The 24,145-nt window shown below is 37.6% G+C and overlaps 1 protein-coding gene across 7 annotated transcripts in view; it reads left to right on the top strand.

Moving 5' to 3' along the window:
- Positions 1–23,634, top strand: part of LOC136423381 (phospholipid-transporting ATPase IF-like) — a 59,281-nt gene extending 35,647 nt beyond the window's left edge. For 2 of the 7 annotated variants that reach the window (XM_066411518.1, XM_066411520.1), the window contains 28 exons: positions 370–456; positions 1,093–1,200; positions 1,559–1,687; positions 2,001–2,104; positions 2,609–2,809; positions 2,997–3,135; positions 3,670–3,751; positions 4,246–4,304; positions 5,199–5,255; positions 5,659–5,811; positions 7,769–7,950; positions 8,447–8,539; positions 8,947–9,020; positions 9,761–9,864; positions 10,857–10,970; positions 11,333–11,455; positions 11,929–12,077; positions 13,538–13,591; positions 14,480–14,633; positions 15,127–15,375; positions 15,626–15,685; positions 16,085–16,212; positions 16,611–16,669; positions 16,885–16,964; positions 17,082–17,147; positions 17,504–17,607; positions 19,458–19,626; positions 23,082–23,634. In XM_066411518.1, the coding sequence (XP_066267615.1) occupies positions 370–456; positions 1,093–1,200; positions 1,559–1,687; positions 2,001–2,104; positions 2,609–2,809; positions 2,997–3,135; positions 3,670–3,751; positions 4,246–4,304; positions 5,199–5,255; positions 5,659–5,811; positions 7,769–7,950; positions 8,447–8,539; positions 8,947–9,020; positions 9,761–9,864; positions 10,857–10,970; positions 11,333–11,455; positions 11,929–12,077; positions 13,538–13,591; positions 14,480–14,633; positions 15,127–15,375; positions 15,626–15,685; positions 16,085–16,212; positions 16,611–16,669; positions 16,885–16,964; positions 17,082–17,147; positions 17,504–17,607; positions 19,458–19,626; positions 23,082–23,255 (3,255 nt within the window). In that variant the 3' untranslated portion in view covers positions 23,256–23,634. Of the gene's footprint in view, positions 1–369; positions 457–1,092; positions 1,201–1,558; positions 1,688–2,000; positions 2,105–2,608; positions 2,810–2,996; positions 3,136–3,669; positions 3,752–4,245; positions 4,305–5,198; positions 5,256–5,658; positions 5,812–7,768; positions 7,951–8,446; positions 8,540–8,946; positions 9,021–9,760; positions 9,865–10,856; positions 10,971–11,332; positions 11,456–11,928; positions 12,078–13,537; positions 13,592–14,479; positions 14,634–15,126; positions 15,376–15,625; positions 15,686–16,084; positions 16,213–16,610; positions 16,670–16,884; positions 16,965–17,081; positions 17,148–17,503; positions 17,608–18,150; positions 18,711–19,457; positions 19,627–20,221; positions 20,264–21,380; positions 21,468–23,081 lie in introns of those variants that run through there. The other 5 variants (XM_066411522.1, XM_066411523.1, XM_066411524.1 and 2 more) reach the window with 5 other exon arrangements.
- Positions 23,635–24,145: the final 511 nt, after the last annotated feature.

The following is a 24,145-nucleotide window of genomic DNA, read 5'->3' as shown; positions in this document are numbered from 1 at the left end:
GGTCTGTGACAACAATAATTAAAATGTACAAACTTTAAGTCACATAGATGTACTGACTTCATCAAAGTGGATGGAACCTTTTCTGCCATCTTTTTGCTTGATGATCATGATGATCTTTGTAACTGTTCCAGTAACTTTTCAACTTTTGATTGATGGATAAAGATGGCAGCTCCTTATTGATTGGGAAGATTCGTAGATATTGGTAACTGTATTTGAAAACAACTTCATTAGGAGAAGGGAGGGTTGTAAAGGGCTTCATCAAAGTAGATAGCAGTAATTTTTTTGTTTAATCTTTTTGCTTGATGATGTGAATGAAATTAATGAATGTTTTGAATGTACAAGCTGAGACGTCATTGGTTCATTTTACAGCTGTCGCTAGGAGATGACACGCCCGTCAGTCCTGTCACCAGCATCATGCCACTGGTGTTTGTGGTTTTTGTTACAGCAATCAAACAGGTGGGACTTGTGCAGTCTGTCTTCACTTAATTGTATCAAGTTGAACTTTTAAACAGTACATTTTAAAAAAGATTACAAGACTCTGGCAGCTTGATAATCCAATTAGCTCTAAGCCCTGTGTTCAACTTGTTGCTAAACCTATCATTGTACTAATTTGTAGAACATTCCCCTAAATTGAAAGGAAAGCTTTCATTTGTATTGATTTTGTGGTATTCTGTGACTCTCAGCTGTCATGAAGGTATGGAGATAGATCACTTCAAAGTAACTGTTTTGTAATTCATAAATCCATGCATTTGACAAGTCTATTATCATATTTCTGTATCAGATTCTGTTTCGATCTGCCCGTATTACTACCCTTTGGTATAACACACCAACTGCAACATTGCATCATACAGTACACATGTACAATGGCAGTGGTTTATCATTATTATACCAGTACTTTTTTTAAAGGCTGGAGACATAGAATCAGGTTCATAAAAACAAGTCTTCCCATGCTGAATCAAACTGTAAATTGACAAAAATTTGACTTTTTTGTGTGTGTTAGCAATTTACTGTTCAACTTTGAATGACTTCTACCAACACAGATGAAATTTCAACTGAACTCATTCCATGATCTTTCTACCCATTTGAACGCAGGGCTATGAAGACTGGCTGAGACACAAGGCTGACAATGAAGTCAACAAGAGTCCTGTACACGTCATACGGCAGGATGAGCTGGTCGAGATTATGTCTCAGGACATCAGGGTTCGTCTGATCAAAGCTCTTTTCTTCATTAACATTATTGGCATTGATATTACCTGCGAACGTGACATAGCACCGTATGCACATTATAGGTGACACTATAAATCTGGAAAAGCACTAAATCTGAGAGACTTTGATTATTATTGCAAAGTTTGGGAGGGAAACTCGATATATGATTGTACACTGTATGTGCACATGTGACACTGCAGAGAAACATTTCCACTGCATTACTAAAAGTACTTCAGATTCTGGATTGTTTCAAATGCAAACTTTAAACACTGTGAAAATAAATGAATGTACAGCACATGTGCACAAAGTTTATTTTTGAAAAAAGTGGACTATTTCGATCTATTCTTCGCAGGTAGGAGACATAGTGAAGGTCCACTCAGACGAGAGTTTTCCCTGTGACCTCGTGATGCTGTCATCAGACGACCCTGAAGGCAACTGTCACATCACAACCGCCAGCTTAGATGGCGAGACCAACCTCAAGGTATGTTGTTTTGTTTAATATACGATATTATTTCCACCGTGATTTATTATGCTCAAAGAATTAGTTTGAACCAAATTCTGAAGATATGCATATTTTTTATATTTTTCTGACTTAGTAAATGTGAACACTAACTTATAGTAAACACTTATGATTTGATAGATCTGATTTTTTTTTGTGGGGGGGTGAACAGATTTACAAAATTTAGTCTTCACCACAATATAATATGTTTTAACTGTCTTGTCTTCTGTAAGTTGTATTTGATTCTTTGGGTGTGAAAATATTGAATCAGATTTATTCATTGTTTGCTGTGCAGATCCATTCCTCTGTGCCAGACACGGCACACTACAACACTATCCCTGAGCTGAAGGGTCTGTACGCATCCGTCGAATGTCAGGAACCAGAGCCAGACCTCTACAGGTACATTCAAAGCTTTCATTCAGTTTCCCTCCATATTTGGAAGCACACAAAATGCAACCTTTCATTTTGGTTTATTTTTGTCTATGACTACCAAGATTGCTAAAAGGTCATAGTACATTAAGTTGGAATTTTTGTATTTTTTAGTCTTGCATCATTGATACATGTTTGTGTAAAGCAAAGAGAAAATGCAAAACGTTATCAACTAGACTCGGAATCCATTAACATTCATCTGCCATGTTACACATATCTGGGTGGAGGGGAGGGGGGGTGAGGGGGTTAGACATCTCAAGTGCGGCACCCCCCAGGTATATGCACAGTTTAGATATGCAGGAGTGCATTATACTGGTGGACGTTAAATTATAGATCTCTTTGGCCATGGATGCATTTTCTTCGGATGGTGGATAGATATGTGACCTGACAAAATTATGTTTGTAGGCAAATACATGATTATATAAGTTTGATTTTAGGGATGAAAACATAATATTCCTGTAACTGTTTCAACAGATTTGTGGGCAGAATCAACATTTGGAAGAGTCCCAACGAACCTGTAGCTGTGAAAACTCTTGGACCAGAGAACATTCTGTTGAGGGGAGCTCGTCTCAAAAATACCCCCTACATCTACGGTGTCGCAGTGCACACCGGGCAGGAGACCAAGATGGCCCTCAACTCTCACACCAAGCTGGGAAAGAGATCAGTCATAGAAAAGTAAGTCATTTACATTTTCGAGCAGAGTACAGTAAGTCACCACAAGCTATCAAGGAAGACCAAAACTTCAGTCAAAAATTTGTTTTACAGAGTCATTTTTCATGCTATTTGATGAAATTCCTCCTAAAAACCAGCATCTATTGACTCTAAGTCATGATTACAGTTTTATTCTTTCCTTCTCTGCCAGGTCTATGAATACCTACCTTCTGTTTTACCTGTTTGTGTTGGTGGCTGAGACCTCCCTATGTACCGGTCTGAAATACTGGTACATCAGCCGTGTTGGCGAGCCATGGTATGTGGGAGAGGATCCCTCGAAAAGGCCTATAGTAAGTATCAATCAATCAATCAACTAAATTCAATCAAAATTGGTAATTTAGCATTAGGTCACATTTGTTGCACAATAGATTTACATCTAGTACTATAGATTCAGGGCATCCAGAATGTGGATGTGTCATACCAATAAGTTGCTTCATTGTACATGTTTCAACTGTGTATGACATTACATGTATGTGCAATCTCAAAGGTGAAGGCCCCTAAGTTGTAAACAGCTCTTGTCTAGACTATGTTTGATACCACGTTGATACCATGTCCAGACGTACAAAATTTATGTCTCAGGGGCCGTCAACTTTGACATATTACCCACAATGCTCAGTTCAAACAGTGAACTTGCTTATATTGTGATTGAAAAGGTTAAGCTGTTTTGTGATAAACCATGATACTATTAATAGATCTTTGTCCTTGCCTCGTTAAAAATCATACGACACTAAGATTGTATAACCTTGACAAATGTATGTCCATGCTATGGTCTATAAAGACAATTAGTACACTAAATGTTAACTTGATTTATTTGATCCCTATAGTTTCTTGAAGGGTTGGTGGATTTCCTGGCTTTCCTGGTTCTATTCAACTATGTCATTCCCATCTCCCTGTATGTGACTGTGGGTAGGTAGCAACGTTTTAACATGCCTTTTGATGGGATACAATAAACAAAGTCTCACAAATGTTACAAGTTGCACTGAATTTTAATCCTTTATTGATTTGACTAATGTCAGTCATACCCATTTTTTACCATAATCTGTATTAAACAACCTTCTATGTAACACACCAGCTTTACAGTCAGTAACAATGTGTGTGTTGTTGGTCAACAGAAATGGCCTTCACAAAGATGTGGGAAAACTCATAACTACACAATTGTAGTTAACATGGTGATGCTTGATTTGACTAATGTTGCAATTGTTTGTACCTGTTTTGACCAGAATCTGTATTAAACTGATATTAAATCCCCTTCTGTAGAATACACCGGCTTTTCAATCAGTACGTAACTATTATTATGTGTATTATTGGTCAACATGAATACCCTTCACAAAGATGTGGAAAACCTAAGGAATATTCTAGTTAATAAAGTGATGCTTGATGAGGTTCTTTTTCCTATTTAGAATTCCAGAAGTTCTTGGGGTCCATTTTCATCAGCTGGGACATAGAAATGTATGATGAAGTAAGTACATGCAGTTCTGTGATCAAAGGTTTGTTTGTTTGTTTGTTTGTTGAGATCTACATTGGTCGATAACATGTATTGGTTGAAAATCTTTTCATCAGAAAAATAACAACAAAGATGTTTTCTGAATGGCATACTGTACAAATTTGTACAGAACTGATGTGCAGAATACAAATTTTTCCTTTGTTATCATGATAGAAATTTTAGTGACGTCTGTTACGACTCTTCATTATATTCACTTTGGTCAAGCATGGATGGATATGTCTGAAGTCGTGGATCAAATTTTTATGTGATGCAGTCCCTAAATGGGGAGCTCTGGGGAGTTTACTGGCAATCCTTGTGCCATTAAAATCTATTTCTGCCATTGACTTTGGTCTTAATGCTGGTTAGCAACCTCAAGGTCAAAGTCAATGATGGCAATGGGTTATAAATGAAACAATAGGGTTGGTGCTGGAGGGTACATAATGAAACAAATTTAGAGTCATTTTTTTTCTACATCTCAATGATGACAAATGTTTTTAGATTTGGATTAAAAACTTTGATCTCCTTATTTGATAATAAGGGTCAATGACCCACCCTGAGGGAGAACTACTAGAAAATCCATTTCAAACTGCACAGAGATGCAGACAGTGCATTATAATAGCACCCACTTTTATGCTTATTAAATAACGTTTGATACCATTATAATGTTACAGTAAGAACCCAATCCCTTCCCATTATCCCTACAAGTGTTCATTCATGGCAAGCATTAATGCACAGCTTTCTTCTTCATCATATAGTTAGGACATTATGGCTGTATAACCAATAGGAATGGAGGCTTGTGATTAGTCCACACACCCTGTAATATATTATAATTGCTAAATGTATTGTGTTTGCTCTCATGTATTCTTACAGAAGAATAACTTGAAAGCTCAAGCCAACACCTCCGATCTCAATGAAGAATTGGGTCAGGTAAGAACGTTTTCACTTCAAGTCAACATTTTGTCTTTACCGCTGTGAACAGAGGTATTGTTTTCCGCGTGTGTGTTTGTTTGCTTGTGTGTCTCTTTGTTGGCTTTTCACTTGTCTATGTTGTGGCATTATTTGATTGCCATATGCTAGTCATGTTCTCTGCTGAATGACAAGAAGTGAAGTTTAGAGTTGCCAGAATTAGTAATTTATCAACATTGTGGTGACAACTGACAGATATTCCAGGTCATGGGGTCAATGGAAGAACCTACTAGTTTTAGCTTTGATTTTTTAGACTGTCAACAGATGTACATGTAACTGAAGGTATGATGCAAACAGTTGGCTCTTAGTTGATGTTTCTGTTGTGGAGAATATTTCATTACAGTAATCTTCTTTCTCTCCTCAGATCGAGTACGTTTTCACTGACAAGACGGGAACACTGACAGAGAATGAGATGTGTTTCCGGCAGTGTTCCATCGGCGGGGCACAGTTCGAGGAGTACCACGGCAACCTGGTACACATGAGCTCCCGAGTGCCGGTGTCTACAGCAAACATGGAGGTCAGAGGGCAACATGTCAATCACTCATTATTTGCATAAAATAGAGCTAGAGGTTTGACCTGTCAAAGATTTCAGCTGATCAAAATTGATCTATGATGAGATCTACTAGTCACCAATAGGGAGTCATATAAGGTTGATGCTTGACTTTGTGGCACTTCATGTCAGAGCAATGAAAAGTCATAATTAACTTTTCATATACCCAGTTCTGATTGATTAATTAATCTAAACAATTAGTCTTTGAACAAAACATATAACCCAATCAACCCACTGACCAACCAATACTGGTGAAATATAACCACCTTGGAGGGGGTACCAATCCAACAGTTAGAGTTTGTGACCAGGTCAGAATATAACATAATGAAAGTCAATGTCTGCTAGAATGCCAAAGGTGGAAAAGCTCAACCATAACCCCAATGAATATTTTAACACCTTCCTTTAAGCAAATTTCATCTAAACTTCTATAGTGCAGTGTCAGTTCTGTATTCAGGTCACTTGTATGTAAAATTAGGGGACATGGCAACCTTCCCAATCTAGGATGTAAAAAAAATCTGTATTTTTAATGCCTTGCATGTTGCACTGATTCTACACTGAAAGAAATCAATCGCTGTACTTGTCCAAAGTGCTCACCTTGAGTGATTACGGTTGAAGATTATTCTGCCAGTTGTTAATAACGTAACTTTTATCACGTCTACGACATTTAAGCCGAGAGTTCCAGATTGCCCCTGCTAACACTTTCAGTTAGAGAGATTACAGGAAATCAGTATTCATGACCCTTTTTCATAGCCAGATCTTTTGGCATACGCTCAAGAAACAGTCGGTAGTTAAGGCGTAACCTTTTCGAGATTTTTGTTCGTGCTCAAGGCTCAATGTTGGCCCAGATACAAATTGGAATACAGCCAAATTTAGAGTCAAAAAGTCAATTATGATATGATTACAAGGTTCCTCCTGAAAGAAAAGTTCAATTATTATTGTTAATATGTAGTATTTTTGCGATTTACAGATAATACTTTTCGGATTCCTATTGATTGATATGCCCTGTTAACCTAGTTTTTAAGATTTTGTATTGATTTTTTTTTTTTTTTACAATCCAGGTCTTTACGTATATTTGCATTTGGGAATATCAGGTTAAGGACATTAACTGTGATAAAAGTGTGAATTTACTACTTGGGATGTATGGAATGTAGGGATTAGAGCACTTCCAATTGGGATACGAATCGCCTGTAATTTTTATGGCTAATGCTATGAATTTGATCGTTCCCCTGCTTTTCAATGCACTTAAACCCCGTTGATTGTTGCATATTGAAGCAGTAAAAGATGCCTAATGCACAGATTTAGAAGTATTCTACAGCATGCCTTTTACCTTTGGCACACTGAAGTAGCCACTTGGCACCCACATCCCCTCTGGTTACAGAATTAGGCAGCAGGGAGAAGGTGAAAGCAGTTAATGGCTTGTATTCCATTCTGTCTGCATATCTCCTTGAGCTCTAACCCATAAATTCTTTGAGATGTAACCCATAAATGCTGTAGAAATTCAAATCTTAGATGGCAGACTTCACCCCCTTACCCTTAATACTCTACAACTCCTTCAGTCTTACAGGCAAAGAGAGTGGCACTGAGGATACATGATAACTCTGCATTGTTTCTATTGACAATCACGAAAACACAATGTCATACATTGTACAGACAAACAAGCCCAAAACAGTACTTTTGCTTCCTTGGAAAAAAAAAGTTCAGAATTCAGGGATCACTATGATCATTCCCCCCAATATCTGCATGGAGATTGTAAAATGTTTTTTTTTCCTTATTGCAGAGTCTGCAGTAGAAGAGTTCCTCGTGGCCATAGCACTGTGTCACACTGTCCATGTACACAGAAACAACAGTCTTCCCTCTTATCATCTGCTTAGAGATTATCAATGTACCATAAAATAATGTTACCTATTTCACCCTTATTCCACAGGCTGCAGTAGAAGAGTTCCTGGTGGCCATAGCGCTGTGTCATACTGTCCATGTACACAGCAACAACAGCAGTGCAAACAGCACCCCGGTCAAGGCCAACGGCATGTCCATGGACTCAGCTGCATCTTTCGAGTACCAGGCTTCCTCACCTGATGAAAAGGCTCTAGTGGAAGCAGCAGACAGGTAAGATGGTCGTCCAAGAGTCACACACTTTAAAGAAAGTTTAAATTTGAAGGAAAGTAGACAGAGCTCAAGGACTGTTTCTTTGACGTACAAAAAGACAATTAGAAACTCAGTGATCTCTTAATTCTTTTAAAGGCTGTTAAACAAGAACTGATTCTTGTATAGATTAGCTTCTCCACTCTCTGAGGCAATTCTTGAGACCAAAAATAAAGATTTTCTTACATGACTTGTATTTTATACCATAAATTAACCTGTACAAATCTAATGTTCTTCTGTTTTATGTAAACTAAGTGTTTTGTTAGCTGCCATTTATTTCATATTGGAACAACTTCATATTCAATACTGTACAGATATGACAGTACACCAAATGTTTGTTGACAAAACAATTCAGCCTTTGTCTGTGAGGTTGATTTTGATAAAGATTCGATTTGATTTATGTGAAACTTTGCAACAATTGTCTGTCAACAACACAAACTTATGACTTTCTCCTCTGTAGATTTGGCATCACCTTCCTCGGACAGACGAGAATAACGGAAGGAAAGTCTGCAGGAGACTTCTTGAAGATCAGTGTCAGGGGAGAAGAAAAAGAGTAAGTCACACACATTTCTTCTTTTTGAAATATCTAATAAATAAAGTATCCTCAAATAAATGGTAAATCAGTGTTCCTTGTGGCCATAGTGCTGTTTATACATATACATTGTGTAGCTCATTCTTAACAGCTATGAATACATGTTTGATTGTTTCATCCATGTCATGTTTAGTGCACTTGTACTGTAATTCCATACTGTAAATTTTGAAATATTTGTGCTGGTTTTGTTTTTTGAGGTGCCACTCAACTGATGAATCATGACATCACAAACATGTGTTAACTTTTTGTTCTACAGTATTGTTGCGACCGACTAGAACACCACAAAAACACCCTTTCCACTCTTTCTGCGAAATTAAATCCACACAAAAATAAATGAGTTTACATTCTATTTGTTGGTTTTGTTACAGATATGAGTTGCTTCACATCCTCGAATTTGACCCAACGAGGAAAAGAATGAGTGCTATCATCAAGTTGCCAAATGGTAGGAAGACGGAACATTGAACATTTGAGTTTTTGTACACGTAGATTAGTATTTGTAGCCCTTTACTATTCTAACCAAGAAATACATTTCAATTACTTATGAATAATGATCTACTTTGAAATGCATTGATATGATGATAACAGTAGTTGAAATATATATGAATAGCACAGTTTTCTACCATCATCAGATGTTCTGAACTTACCATGTGAAAGTTAATCTTTTACCTGCTTCTGTGAAGAAGGCAAATGTAAAAGGTACCAATCTTGTATTTCAAGGATATAACGGTTTCTGCACATTTGTTTTCAGCTTAAGGCTTTCTAAGCACAAGAGCTGCTAATTGTGCCTTTTCAATGACATGTACAAAATGCGCATGCGAATGTCTAGTCTTTTCAATAGTTCAATAATTCTCTGTCACTGGTGCTGAATGACTATCACTTCAATGTGACGCACACTGTACAATGCTCTGTAACTGGTGCTGAATGACTATCTTTTCCATGAACACACAATGCTCTGTCACTGGTGCTGAATGACTATCACTTCAATGTGACACACAATGTGCCATGCTCTGTCACTGATGCTGAATGACTATTTTTTCCATGAACACACAATGCTCTGTCACTGGTGCTGAATGACTATCACTTCAATGTGACACACAATGTGCCATTCTCTGTCACTGGTGATGAATGACTATTACTTCTACTGAAAATGATTCTCACCCATGCCCTTTATTGTACTTGTAGGAAACATAAGACTGTACACCAAAGGTGCAGAGTCTGCCCTGCTACCCCTGTGTTTAACTGGAGAACGAGACAAAACTTTATATCATGTCAACCAGTTTGCTGAGGTAAGTTCTCCAGAAGTTCAACTTGGTAAAACAAACTTTGTCCAATAGCCTTTTTGAGGCTTAAAGGGCATTTGGTTCTTATCCACTGTGTCTTGGGCATAGTATTGGAAAGTGGAGCCCATCTCTCTCCTTCAACCACCCTTTACCTCCCCAACCAAAGTCAGGTATCCATTTATACACCTGAGTGGAGCGAGAAAAGTTGTGCAAAGTTCCTTTCCCTAGGTAAGACAGCATCTAAACATAGCAAATTAGCAAAGCAAAGTCAAGGTCAAGTTAGGTTATTCTTCACCGAAAATATTCTAATTTTGGCAACAGCTAGCCAAAATAATTGTTCCTTTCCCAAGGCAAGACAGCATCTAAACATAGCAAATGAGCAAGGTCAAGGTCAAGTAGGTGTATTCTTTGCCGAAAAGATTCTAATTCTGGCAACAGCTAGCCAAGATAAAATGCATTTCAGTCTTTGATTTATCTCAGTGTGATTCAAAAGTAACTCTTGAGTATTGGTAAAAATGATGGCTGCTGACAGGCTGGGAAGAGAGCCAAGCCTCAGACATTTGAGGGGTTGTTGAGTGATCGTGGTGTCTTCACGTTGGTGGTGTAATTGGGATGTTTCCTCAGGTTGAGTAATTGGGGTGAAAGCTCAATGACGGTAGACTTTGTAAATCATCTCAACAACTTTATCAGCACTGCTTTTGCCAACAATCTACATTGCTTCTCTTCAAGTTTTGGTCAAGATATTGTACATTAAAAGCCACCAAATGACAGTTGAACATGCATTACTCGTTGTAATCAAAATCTGTGTGTTGGGACTAAATTTGGTCGTAGATAAAAGGAGGTGCATGTAGAAAAGTGGAAGACTTTTAGTTCATTTTAGAGTGAATATCATGGTACATGTACTTTTAAATGGTATTAACAAAGAAAGAGAATTCAAAGAAAACCCTCAAGAGAAAAATAGGCACTCTGACTTGTTTTATTTGTTCTTTGCATTGTAGATTGGTCTGCGAACACTGGTGTACTGTATAAAGGAACTGAATGAAGAACAGTATGCAGACATCAAGAGCAAGATGACAGAGGCCAGGAATGCCCTGCAGGACAGGGAAGAAAAGGTAGGGGGCATTGATTACAATCCGTGCTGACTAGAACATGTTCTTGGTTGAAAAATGTTCTCTGTGAGATATATTGTACTTTCAGTTAACTTGATGCCTGTGTTTTGTATACCGTAAATTCGTCAAGTTTCAGTTTTGTTGTTGTTGTTTTGTTTTTTTTTACTGTAGAAGCAAAAATGAGGTTTGGGCTGTATTCATTTATGCGGTTAAAATCATTCTGTAGCAAGGTAGTAATACATTGGAACACATCTTTGCAGTGTAATGAATTTGCAGTGGAGGGGTCATGGTGAAACTGTGAAAATAAATCCACTGCAAACATTTTAAGATTTTACAGTACTGCTGTATGCTTTGCTATACACCAGGTGAATGCAGTGATTACCTACATAGAGAAAGACTTCCACCTGTTGGGAGCCACTGGGGTGGAGGATAAACTACAAGATGGAGTCAGTGATACTATCCAGGCACTCAGGCTGGCAGGGGTAAAGGTGAGAGGTCACAGTTTACCTGGAAACACTGAATTTCTATTCTATTGGACCAGCACTTTGTCAGGTCCATAAAGGATAAAGTTGAATCATTCTGTTATTTCTAATTCTTCTTTATATATCAGGTCATTATCACTGAAATTTTTGTTCCAACAACAATGGTGTGCAATAAGATTAGTGATTCATACATACATGTTTTTAAAAGCACATGAAATAACTATAGTAGAAGAAGTATGAACTGGAATTTAAAAGTTAAGCATGTAAACAGGTTTTTGAGAAAAAAATATGAAAGCACCCAAAACTATAAAAATTTAGACCTGTCCAGCATTTTTCTGTTTCATTCTAATTATTGCAGGTCATATTTCAAATAGACCCAGCAGGATTCTGAATTCACCAGATACCTAAAAGTCCATCATTCATTGGTCCATTTTGTATGTCTTATTTCTATGACTGATTGATTGACTGTTTGTCTGCAGGTCTGGGTTCTGACAGGAGATAAACAGGAGACAGCTGTGAACATCAGCCACTCCTGTACACACTTCCAGCGAGGCATGAACGAACTGTACCTGGTGCAGCAGCGGACCATGGAACAGTGTGCTGAAACCATCCTGCAGCATCTAAAGAGGTGCAGATATTTTTCTTTTAACTAACCAAAAATCCTTATTTTTCAGCTTGTTGAAAATTCTTAGGCCCCTTTTCCACTAGATGATGATCACTGACCAACCATGTAGCAACCAATATTTGATTTGTTGACCCTCGATTTCATAATTGAAATATGCTGCAAGGTTAAAACGTATGATTCAAAAGACAGCAAAGTGCAGAAAATGTTTTGAAAATCTCTCTCAGAAATTGTTGAGCAATCTGTCAAGTCTTTTGGCACTCAGTGGTCGCAGTCTCTAGTGGAAAGGTGGTGTTAGTGCCAAACGTAAAAGACTTACCGGTAATGATTATATAGAAAAAGACAATATTTCCAGGTTTGTATTTGTTTTCCAACTGGTGTCACGTCACAGCAGTCATTTAGACACATACAGAACATGGTGGCAACTACATGTATGATATGTACAATTATTTCTCCCTAAGCATAGTACAAATGTAGGACTGATCTTCTGTAGTGTAATAATTTATAATGTGTGTTGGATCAAATCTGGTACAATGTACCATGGTCATTATTATAGTTTAAGGCACTCACTGTAAATAGTAAAATGGTAAGATACACTATGAATTCTATTTTATAACACTCCAACTTTGACACCCATGGCAAGCAGTGAACTCTCTTGAATATTTCTTTTTGTATTGTGTATCTTGAACCTGAAGTAATTTCTTGCTGTTTGTGTTGAACTCGATGCTGTGCAGTTGGTCTTCGTTTCTGATATTTTTTGTGGTTCTCTTCTACGTGCTGTTTACAGTAATATAGTTGATTTCTATTCTTCCATTAACAAGAAAATCCAGAGCTTTCTCCAGCATCTGTCTTTCTGTCCCGGGTCAGAATTTTGCTCCTTAGGACAGACAAAAAGATTCAACCATCTCCCTTGACAATAAAAGAGTTTTCAACAGTGCCACAAAATTTGAATGAAGACCGTTGAGATTTGCCCCTAAAAAAAAGCAGGCAATGGCATTACAGAGTATCAAAAAGGTCCACATTTCCCCATTCTCCTATGCAAAGCCTCGCCGGTGGCCTATACAATCTACCTTGGGGAGGCTCTGCTAACCTGTGCTGAAGTATCCACTTTTGTTGGCATGGCCTGTAACCAGCTTTCAGCCAATCAGAGAATTGCCTAAATGTTGTCTTTGGGTAAAGCTGATTCTCTGATTGGGTGGTTAGAGGCCATGCTCACAATAGTAGAAACGTTAAACCTGTTTAGCAGAGCCCCCCCAAGGTATTTTGTATAGGCTGCGGGCAAAACTCTTCACAGGAGAATTTGCTTGACCTCGCAGATTTGGTCCTTCTTCTGCATTCAATATACTGGCTTTGCTGTGTCAAAACAACTTTATAGATAAACCAACCTGGAGAGAGCCCTGGTCTTTGCTTCTTTGCCCAGCTGTCACAGCGACTTGTGTTTGTTATTCTCTTCTGTACCATTTCAGCATCTCACAGTCCAGATATCAACACAGTACAACAGTTACTGGGAATACAAGAAGGTGACTTCTATTAGAAATAACCACTGGACTTCTAATACTCTCTTTGGCATTTCAGTATAACCCTAACAAGTAATATTGGGTTTTAGTACTCACTACTACTGTAACAATAACATGCAAACCAATTTATGGGACAATGTTTCCAAGACTTTCTATTTAGATTGGTGGATTTTAGGACAAATCATTGCATGACATTATAAGATATTATTGATTTAGACTTTCTATTAGATTGGTGGAGTTCAAGTCAATGCATGTGATGTTTTAAGACATTATCAATTGACTTTCTATTGCTGGATTTTAGGACAAAACAATGCATGTTGTGTCATTAAGTTCACGTATTTCACATTCTCTCCCCCATCACCCCCCAATTAGTCATCAAGCCCACAAACAGGTCCAATCATTGTGTTGCTACTATTTCTTCTACATGTATTGCGAACTCAAAGATATGACTGTTAAGTATGGGCTTTCAACCTGCTTACTGTACTTTCAGTTTAGAAATAATTCAATAATCCGTTTTGCAGGATACATTGTACTTATCATGACATGTGGTCAACTTTTTTTCCAAAGACCCTTTTCTTAACATTGCCTAGAATGTGCAGATTTAGTGACATAGACTTGATTTTATGGATGACATCGAAAATTTCTATTTTTTCCCTAAAAAAATAAGAGAGCCTTTGTTAAAACTACAGAAAAATAAGTTGGAGAATACTTTTATTGTCTTCATCTAAAAAGAACAATGCCATGTATCCTTAGAGTGCCCTGTCACAAAATATGGCTTACTTCTCACATCAGATTTAGGTTGTCAAAAGGATGTCACTCATAGAATTAAGTTTGCACGACCTTAGATTGAAATGAATCAGTGCAGTAACATATAAGATTTGCCAAAAACAGAATCCAAGAGGACCATGTGACGACACACGCCCTGGTGGTGGATGGTATGAGCCTGGCCCACATACTGACGGATCACAGGGACCTGTTCATGGAGCTGTGTCAGAACTGCACCGCTGTGCTCTGCTGCAGGATGTCACCTCTGCAAAAGGCTGAGGTCGGTTTAGTGTAGATAAGAAAAAATTGAAAAGTATTTCTAGCTAAGAGGTAAAATGGCATTTTTACAGTGTTTAAAATTTGTGGTTGAAGCAATTCTATAATCAGTACTTACTGTTACATTTAAAATGTATATTCATGCTATCTTCATGAATTTGAGCTAAAAAAGTCACCACAAAAATAGAGCCACTGTGAACATTTCAAGATTTACAGTAAGAGATCAGAACTGATATCTTTTTATCCAGTAGTGCATGTACCTACATGGCTTTCAATGTCACCTGGGTACAGAACTTAATGCCTTCCTAACACCTGTCAGAACAACACAATTCAGACTTTTGTCTGTAAGTTGTTTCATTGAACGTTAAATTGAGATTGAACTCAGAAAAAAACACCTCTGTTTTGAAATGACCTTTGCTGCTTTTCCCAAAGCTTTACAAGCGATAACACTCACACAGTAGTAGTACTAAATCAGTCCTTTCCTTGTTCAACTTCAGGTTGTGAAACTCATGAAAGCTTCTCCTGAGCACCCAGTCACTCTGGCTATTGGAGACGGGGCTAACGATTGCAGCATGATCCAGGAAGCTCATGTAGGAGTAGGCATCATGGGAAAGGAGGGACGTCAGGCGGTACGCGCCTCGGACTTCGCCTTTGCCAGGTTTCAGTTCCTGAAGAAGTTACTGCTGGTGCATGGACACTACTACTACATCCGGCTGGCAACTCTGGTGCAGTACTTCTTCTATAAGGTACGGGGCACCACTACACAACTTACTAGAAGTACAGTCCATGGCCAATTGCCAAGATATTGTATCTGCTGGTAAATGCATTGTCTTGCTTGTTCAAGAATTTTCATAACTGATAATGACACGCGACTTCAACCTTTGAAATGTTAGACATTTGAATTACAATTATGTATAGTTTGCACTAGGGCAATGTGTATTCCAAGTGGCCCTGCTGTTTGCCCAGTTGTTTATAAACTTCTTTGTTTTTCCCCAGAATGTTGCTTTCATTAGCCCCCAGCTCCTATTCCAGTTCTACAATGGGTACTCGCAAACGGTAGGTGCTGTTACCGCTATACGATATTACCACCATGAAAAATGGAGGTATTGTTTTTGGTCTGTCTGTGTTTCTGTACATTTGTGGTCAGCCTAATTTTAGAGCCTCCATAAGGATTGTAATGACATTTGGTAGGTAGGTAAGTGTTGGGAAGATGAAAGTCGGGGTCGGTTTTTGGTTCCCTGGTGTGTGACCTTGGTACTGCAGCAGAACATCCCGTTTATAATTTTTGCTAGAAAGTGAAAAAGAGAATGATACCATGCAGTACAGGGAAGAAAATACATTTTTCGCTCATCATCTGGCTCTTGCTCATACAATCATGTACATTCTCACACATCTTAGTACAATGTAGGATATTATTGTGACCAGACTATGACGCTGGTGTGTTGTTGTTTTCAGACTCTGTATGATACGGCGTTCCTGACGTTCTACAACATATTCTTCACTTCTCTACCGATCCTGTTGTACGGCCTGTTTGAGCAGAACATTAAGAAAGTAGACCTTATGAAGAATCCAGAACTCTACAAGTCAGTATTTTAGTCAAATCATCATATATAGCTTTTTATACTAGTTACAGTTGAAATTGCCTGAGACGACCACTCAGGGGTCTGATAAAGTATGGTCTATATATTGACAGGTGGTCACAATAGACAGGATTCTTAATGCGTGTGTCAATGGAGAAACTTATCTATCAAGTAATTACCTTCGTCAATTATGCTTGTTTACCACTTAATAGTGGCCACATTAGCCAGGACTGGTGGTCTTTATGTAGCATCTGAGGTGGTCACCTCAACAATTTTGACAGTACTGTACTTTGTATTTGGGAGAAAAAGCCCTTATCTTTAAAATTTGCAAAGTGTTTGCTGTTATTCGGTTATTTGTATTGATTTTACTCTAATATTGATGTTTATTTGTGGTTTTCCAGGGACATTGCTAAGAACAGGAGGTTGGATATCTTCCACTTCCTGTACTGGACAATACTTGGTAAGATATCCTTTATCAGAGGAAGTTTTTTTATTCATTTTACTTCATAACTTCTCCACGATAATTGTCTCTTGTTAAACACAGTAAAGCCTTACATGTGAACTGTAGAAACTTACGTAACTATACTCCTTTGTATGTAGCAAAATTGTGTTTCAATTGGATAGCATTTCAGCACTTGATAATGATTGTTTTGGGAAATCTTGTTTATTTTACAGGAATCTGGCATGCGTTGGTTAACTACTATGGCCCAATGTACTTGTTCTGGGATGCCCCATCACTGATGCCTGACCAAACAGTATGTATCCTTATCAGTAATGAACGGTATCTTCAGCTTAAATCTGCTTTTCTTGTTGTTCATTAGAAATGTTGTGTTGTTTCCATAAACCTTTGAATTTGTTATAATCTTTTCCAGATGTTTGGGAACTTCGGTCTGGGGACATTCATTTTCACGGCAGTGGTGATAGTAGTCAACCTTAAGGTATTGTTGAACAGTTTTAACGTTAGTGCAATGTTTTAGTTTCAAACAGACTGTTACTGTATGTTGCTTCTACTACATTGTATCACAGTATGTACCAGAATAGTTTCTATTTCTTGCTTTTGAGTGCAATTTTGTCCATGGTTGGTATGCTAAACCATTGGATAGCATTTCAGCACTAGATGATACTTTTATTGGCAATACCTAAGGTTCTTTGCCACATTCTAACGATGACCTTACCTGGTTGGTATGCTAAACCGTTGGATAGCATTTCAGCACTAGATTATGATTTTTTGGCAACACCTCAGGAATGGAGCCCTTTGCCACATTCTAACAATGAGTCTACCCGTTTTGTTCAGATGGCAGTGGAGACTAACTACTGGACCTGGCTGAACCATTTTGCCATCTGGGGGTCCATCATCGTCTATTTCCTCTTCACATTGGTCTACAGCGCGATCATGTTGTAAGTTTTTAAATCATCACGCCTTGTCATAGTGTGTTATGTATGCTTACTATGTTACAGTTAGTGCGAAGATAATCTCAAATGGTAAGTCTACTAACTGTAGATAAGCATGCTGTAGAAACCCCCATGTGTGAAATTGGTACTGACCCATTTCTAGATTACTGTTAATTCTAAAGATATTTGCAGTGGTTTTATTTTTGCTGAGACCTCTCAACTGCCAAATAATGACACTGGAAATGTGCTACTGTCCTTCGGCTGTCGGGCGATACAACCCGCGATTGGGCCGGTACCTTGGCCGATACGGAATACACTGTGTTGTATTCTATATTTACACTGCATGTACATTGTACATGTAGCATATCAAAAGTTTCTATATTTCTATACCATTTAGATTACACTAATTCATCCAACTCATCAAACCTAGCAGAAGAGTTCCAATACATGAATGCAAGTTTCAGATCTTTTCTGCTCTACATGAACTAACTGGACATTCTGTCCTACTCCTGCTTACCTTACTTCTAAACTCTGGCCTCATCTCTGCAGCCCAAGGTATGAGTTTTTCCTCTCTTCCTCTGCCTTTTACTTGCATCATTTTGCTGCTTTCTTAGTGTAAGACTAAACAGAAGCTATAAGCTTCATACAAGAACGTTGTTGTGAGAATTTTCCCTGTGTCAGATGTAGAGGTCTTTGTGTAGTAGTGAAAATTCTGAGGAAAATGCATATTACATTGTACAATGTATAATGTCTCAATTTGTATTCAGATTGCAACCAGCAGTCTCATGTTTGCATGGAGAAACATGGGCCATTTTGTCATGCATGATATTTTTGAGGAGCCATCTTGAATTTAGTCCTGCCATTTGATTGGTCAGTTGAATTATAAGACATCCCTCTTGATTGGTCTGTAGGAATCATGTGATGAAATGGGATGCAGCAGATGTATGTGCTTTTATAGATAGACATAACAACCTCTTAAAGCCTATCTAAGTGCAGTACTAAGTTGCCCTATGTGCACCCAATACTGATAACATTATGGAGGCTGCCTACAACCTGGGACCACTGGATTAAGGGTTTGAACCTTATACTACTTAGATGGGTGTTTGAGGCATGCTAATAATTGCTAAATATCAAGAATGTCTTATTGTGGAATCTTGAAATTGAACATCAGTGTTACAGTATTCATGTGCAATTTTGAAGATAACACATTGTTTAACCTTACATGTTTGTGTTATAATATAGTTATGATAGATCTTTGAATGCCCATGCTACATGTATTCTTTTCTTTCACCCTCCTTGGCTGCACTAAAATGTTCCATTCTGTCTTCTGTGCTCACATATTCTTTTTTAACCATAACTGTCCTAATTCCTATGATTTACATTAAATTTCGTACATGGAACGATAATGTGATTTAGGCAAGCCAAATGGAAAAGCCAGACTACAAATGAATTTGGTTTAATAGCTTGATATACTGAAATTTGAGTTCAAATAGCCAAGTCAGAAATATCTATTGTGTATCACAGTATGTACCAGAATGTTGTATCTTTCTTTTGAGTGCAGTTATATCTCAGGTTGATATGCTAAACCATTGGATAGCATTTCAGCACTAGATGATGATTTTTGGCATCACCACAGAAGCGGAGATGTGTGTTACTGTATAAAGTTTGCGGAATGTACAAATACCACAGCAAGAATAGCTACCAAACGTAAATTGCAATGCTAATTGTGGTTTGGAAAAAACTCAAACTCAAAGCTGAAGGGTCCATGAAGGAGTCTGAAAATGTGATGAATAGAATACATAATGAGTGTTGTCTAATATACACTTAAATTGTTTTCTTTCTATCTTTTCCCCCAGTGGCTGGCCCATTGATAACAAACCTATGTACTGGGTTTTCCTCCAACTGCTGTCCAGTCCGACGGTGTGGCTGGCCCTCCTGGTCCTGGTCACCGCCTGTATGGTTCCGGACATCTTCATAAAGGTCATCTTTAAACACATCAGGCCAAGCAGGGTGCAACACAAGCAGGTACATGTTTCAAAAACTTTCAGCCAATGGCAGAGTGCAACACAAACAGTTACATGTTTCAAAAACTTTCAGCCAATAGCAGGATGCAACACAAGCAGGTACATATTTCAAAAACGTTCAGCCAATAGGAAGGTACAGCACAAACAGTTACCGGTACATGTTTAGGAAACTTTCAGCCAATAGCAGGGTGCAATGCAAGCAGGTACATGGAGATACAGAAACTGTGTTCTATAAGAAAATATGTAATATCCCAAAAATAGTCAGTTACTGTATAAACTCTTAATGAATAACCACAATATCTCATAATGATTAGAGTAGTGGAAGTCAGTAGATGTAGTCCATCTCATTATATCTTTGATATTAATAATTTTTTGTTGATTTTCTCTCATAATCTGAATGATCTTTCATAATATATTCACTTTTGTTGTCTATGTTGTACATTTCAGTTGGGATGGTCAATGCAGAATGGTGTTGATTTGCTGTGAATCACTATCCAATGAAAGCTTATTCTGTTTTCATTTTCACTCAGTCTGTCAAAACACTATGTTTGTCATGAAAGCATGAAAGGCACCGTTTTTCTACTTTTTTTTCATAGATTTGGCCCAGAATGACGCAGCTGTTTGTGTCAAGCTAACAGGTACAGTTTCTGTGGCAACAAAAATGTAAACTTTAATTCTGCTGGCTTAGCAGGGTCTGTATGCAGGTTTGAATAGCCACTGTGCCCTAAAATCATTCTTTCAAAACTAAAAACTGCAACTCTGACAAGTCTTGGGAACTACAAAAAATAGAATGTTACATTTATGTTGTAATCTCAAAATATGTTCAAATTTGATTTTTTTTTAAAACTACTCGAAGACTCGCTAGTATCTGGTGATATGATCATAATTGGAATTATTATGATACAATGAGCTCATAAGCAGTTACTTGGTACTGTAACAGTAACATGTAACCTGGGTGCCATCCTGATAAGTGTATGCCCACTCCGATGTACTCACTACCCACCAATATCAGAGTGGACACTAACAAACCAGGATGGCACTGAGGTTTCTTGTTGTATGTACAAAATGTAACATGAATTAAATTAGAGGCTTGAAAGTAAAAAAGTGACCACATTTGATTAAAATTCAACTACTATACAGACCCTGGGACAGAGCTCACAGCGCTTACCTGCTTCATTGATGATCCATATTTACCAATCTGCATGGCCAATCCCAGCTTACTCTCCACAACTGCTTTCTCTCAAAAAGCTGGGAATACTGTTCTCCTGACCACTTGCACTGGTGCCTGCATGTGCTTGGCACCACTTAGAATTTACCTGCACAACCATTCACATTTTCTCTCAATTCTTTTCACTCCATTTCCACTAGTCTGGAGGCTGTGATTGCTGAGCACCGATTAGTAACCCAAAATTTCATGGATAAAGAATTATTCTTTTTTATGTTTTGTGTGTTTTACTGTCTTTTGAATGATCATATTTTTGCATATTCCATTTATGAAATCAAGGGTTACAAAAATCCAAATTTTGGTTGCTGTGCGGTCACTCAGCCAATGTCATACAGTGGAAAGGGGGCCTAGCCATTTTTGATTTGTTGTTGACACCATCACAGTGTGATCACAGACATGGCTTCTTCTGTTGTTTTTTCTGTTCTTCATCATCACTCTTTCTCCTTCCTTCCTTCCAACTTCACGTCTACAAGAGAAGCAGTTTTTGTGTACCAAGCGTTTTCTAACCGTTTTTGTTGTCACCGTCGCAGGTTAAAAGGAGAAGGCATTTTGTTGGCTCCAGCGTTTCCTTTGATGCTCACGATGAGTCACTGGCTATAATAACATAGAGGCCAAAGGTCAGAGGTCACGTAGTTCCCCAGCACAGCTTGACCCCTAGGTCAATCACTAAACAATGCTCCACTGCCCAGTTTTGTAGCTCTGTGGTCAAGCAACTTTGTTGTTAAAGGCAATGAGGGAAGAATCAAATACATATCTCATTAAACAAAAGAATCTGAATGTAATTAAAAATTTGTGTTCCCTTCCCTCTTTGCTGTAAATTGTTGTAAAACGACCACAGATAGTTGTATTCTCAGTTGCAGTGCTTGATTAAACCTCCTTGGTAGCATAGATAAAGCACACTAACAGCAACTTATGATAACTGCTGGTTCAGGTGGGCTTATCTAACACCGGTTTATCTCAATGCTGCTTTCCCTAATAAAATCCAGTGTGTGTTCTACCACCGTATATAGCTATAGAAGGGTTAACAACTGCTCTAACATGGTGCAATAAAGTGCTTTTGATACCCTTTGCTGCAGCAGTAGTAACCTTCTCCTTTTGGCAACCCAGTATGCCAAGTCAAGTCGTTTATACTTAGTATATTCAGTATTTTACACAAAAGACAATACAGTTTTTTTATTCATCAGATGTTGACCTTATTGTGAGTACATGTACTTCTAGAAACACTCACAAATCAAGGTTTTTATTAGTTAATGATTGCCGCTTTTTATGAATGTGTAGCTTTTTTATGATATAATTCTGCCTTTCAAGGTATAACTTTTTTCAATTTTTGAATGTACACAGTCACTGTCAGCTCTTCTGAATTTTCTATCTGTTTTAACGGGCACAAACCTTTACTTGTTTTTTCTCATGCAATAAAAAAATCTCTTTTTAGGTCCTAAGACGCTTCAAGTTCCTTTTTTTAGTTCCACTGCTGACATTTTATGACAGATTTTTTAAAAACCAAAACATTCAAGAAACTTCAAAGCATTATAAGCGTATATCAGCCCTTGTTCTTTTTCACACCTTAATTTTTTTTTATTGTTCCTTTTTTTTTTAAGTTTTCCTGGAATAAGGAACTTTTTGTATTTTAGCCTTTCTCAGGATCTGTCCTGATATAGTATCTACACTAACTTGAATGCTTTTGACACACAGGTATGCATTTCTAGCTCTAACACACATCTATGTTTCTAACACCCTGTCTAACATTGCATCCACTCAATGACATATTCCTCTTCCAGTTGAATGCCTATGAGTCTGCAGTTACTTGGATGACAATTTTATTACTCATTCTGCTCACAAAATGAGTCAAGAAAGCCTACATGTACATACTGCTTTTATGAAAAATGCTATTAAAATTTCTGCTACACTAATTCTTGACTTTTGAATGAGCAAAATGATTATTATCTATGAAATGATGATATGTAGTGTGTAATTTCCCATTTCAAGCTGTGATCAGAGAATAATAAATGACAAAAAATAGAGTAAAAGATTTAAGATGATATGCTTATCTGTGAGTAGAGAATGATTGACATATATGGAATACAATTTTGAAATAGGGACATTTCAAAACAGAGAAATATAGAAATTTTGAAATAGAGACAAAATGTTGAAATACAGACAAAATCAAAATGATTAGTAATTGTAACTTTTTGGTGTAATCTCAACTAAAGATGTTCTCTAACTCTCTGCAGATGAAGATGAAGAACAAGTTGCAGCAGTTAAAAACAAGTATCAGTACTGTGTCGGAGCAGATGCTTCTCTCTGTCCAATCATCTCGCGCCCCGTCTCGCGCTACGACACCCAACATCGAAGGCGTACGCTACGTTACGCGTTCCGAGACGGCCGAACTTGTCACCACATTATAAACTTTTGTTAATCAGAAACTTTTCATTTATGTATTTTGATTATAACATTATAGCAACACAATGGGAAAACCTTAAGTTTGTTGCCCTAAGGAAACCATAGCAATAATTTTGTTCTATTTCATTAGTAAGAATGACTAATTGCAGTATAAGAATTGTTAATGCCCTCATGAATAATTTGTTGTACAATTGCAGTGAAAAGTAGCAAATTTACATAATTTGGGGCTACATGTATTTATATTTTTCTCTTTAAATTGATATAATGATAATTCTATTTACACTTAACATATTACACATCACCAATAGTTTTACAATCTCTCAAATGTACGTTGTGTATCTTTCTGAAGTTTAATATTTTCACATAATACGATATACAGCATAGTATACATGTGTATACAGCATACTAGGTGCTTATTTCAATGGACAGTTTTGTTGCCATTGTTGATTAAGTTACAGGTGCAATTATATGACTATTTATTTGAATGTGCAGTTAACACAGATTAGGAAAGAAACATTTCGTATTTCTAATTATTTAATCAAGAGATTTTATTCATCTTCAGATTCATTGTACCCATTGTGAGATTAGAAGTATTATATGCAGTTGTGTTCGTGCTATCAAATTGCACGTTTTTGGCAGGTTGGCAGAATCAGCAGTCCTGTCCTAACAGCAGAAAATCAGACTGGACAGCTTTTTCCACCGTCTGGACTGGACCGCTCTTTCTGCCAACCCCTTTTTTTCACATCAGCAGTGTTACAAGCAGCTCAAATATCTCAGTTCCTCTTTCATAATAGTCACACTTTGAGGCAAATTCTTACTTACGTTTTTCTGAAGAAGAACAGCAAAGTGCTGAAGAGTTGAATTTACTGTATGTAATGCAGTGGTGTTATTAGTC

The sequence above is a fragment of the Branchiostoma lanceolatum genome, chromosome 17 (genome assembly GCF_035083965.1).
Source record: "Branchiostoma lanceolatum isolate klBraLanc5 chromosome 17, klBraLanc5.hap2, whole genome shotgun sequence".
Classification (NCBI taxonomy): Eukaryota; Metazoa; Chordata; class Leptocardii; order Amphioxiformes; family Branchiostomatidae; genus Branchiostoma; species Branchiostoma lanceolatum.
The sequence above is the reverse complement of the archived record's forward strand: the minus strand, read 5'-3'. Positions and strand labels throughout refer to the sequence as shown.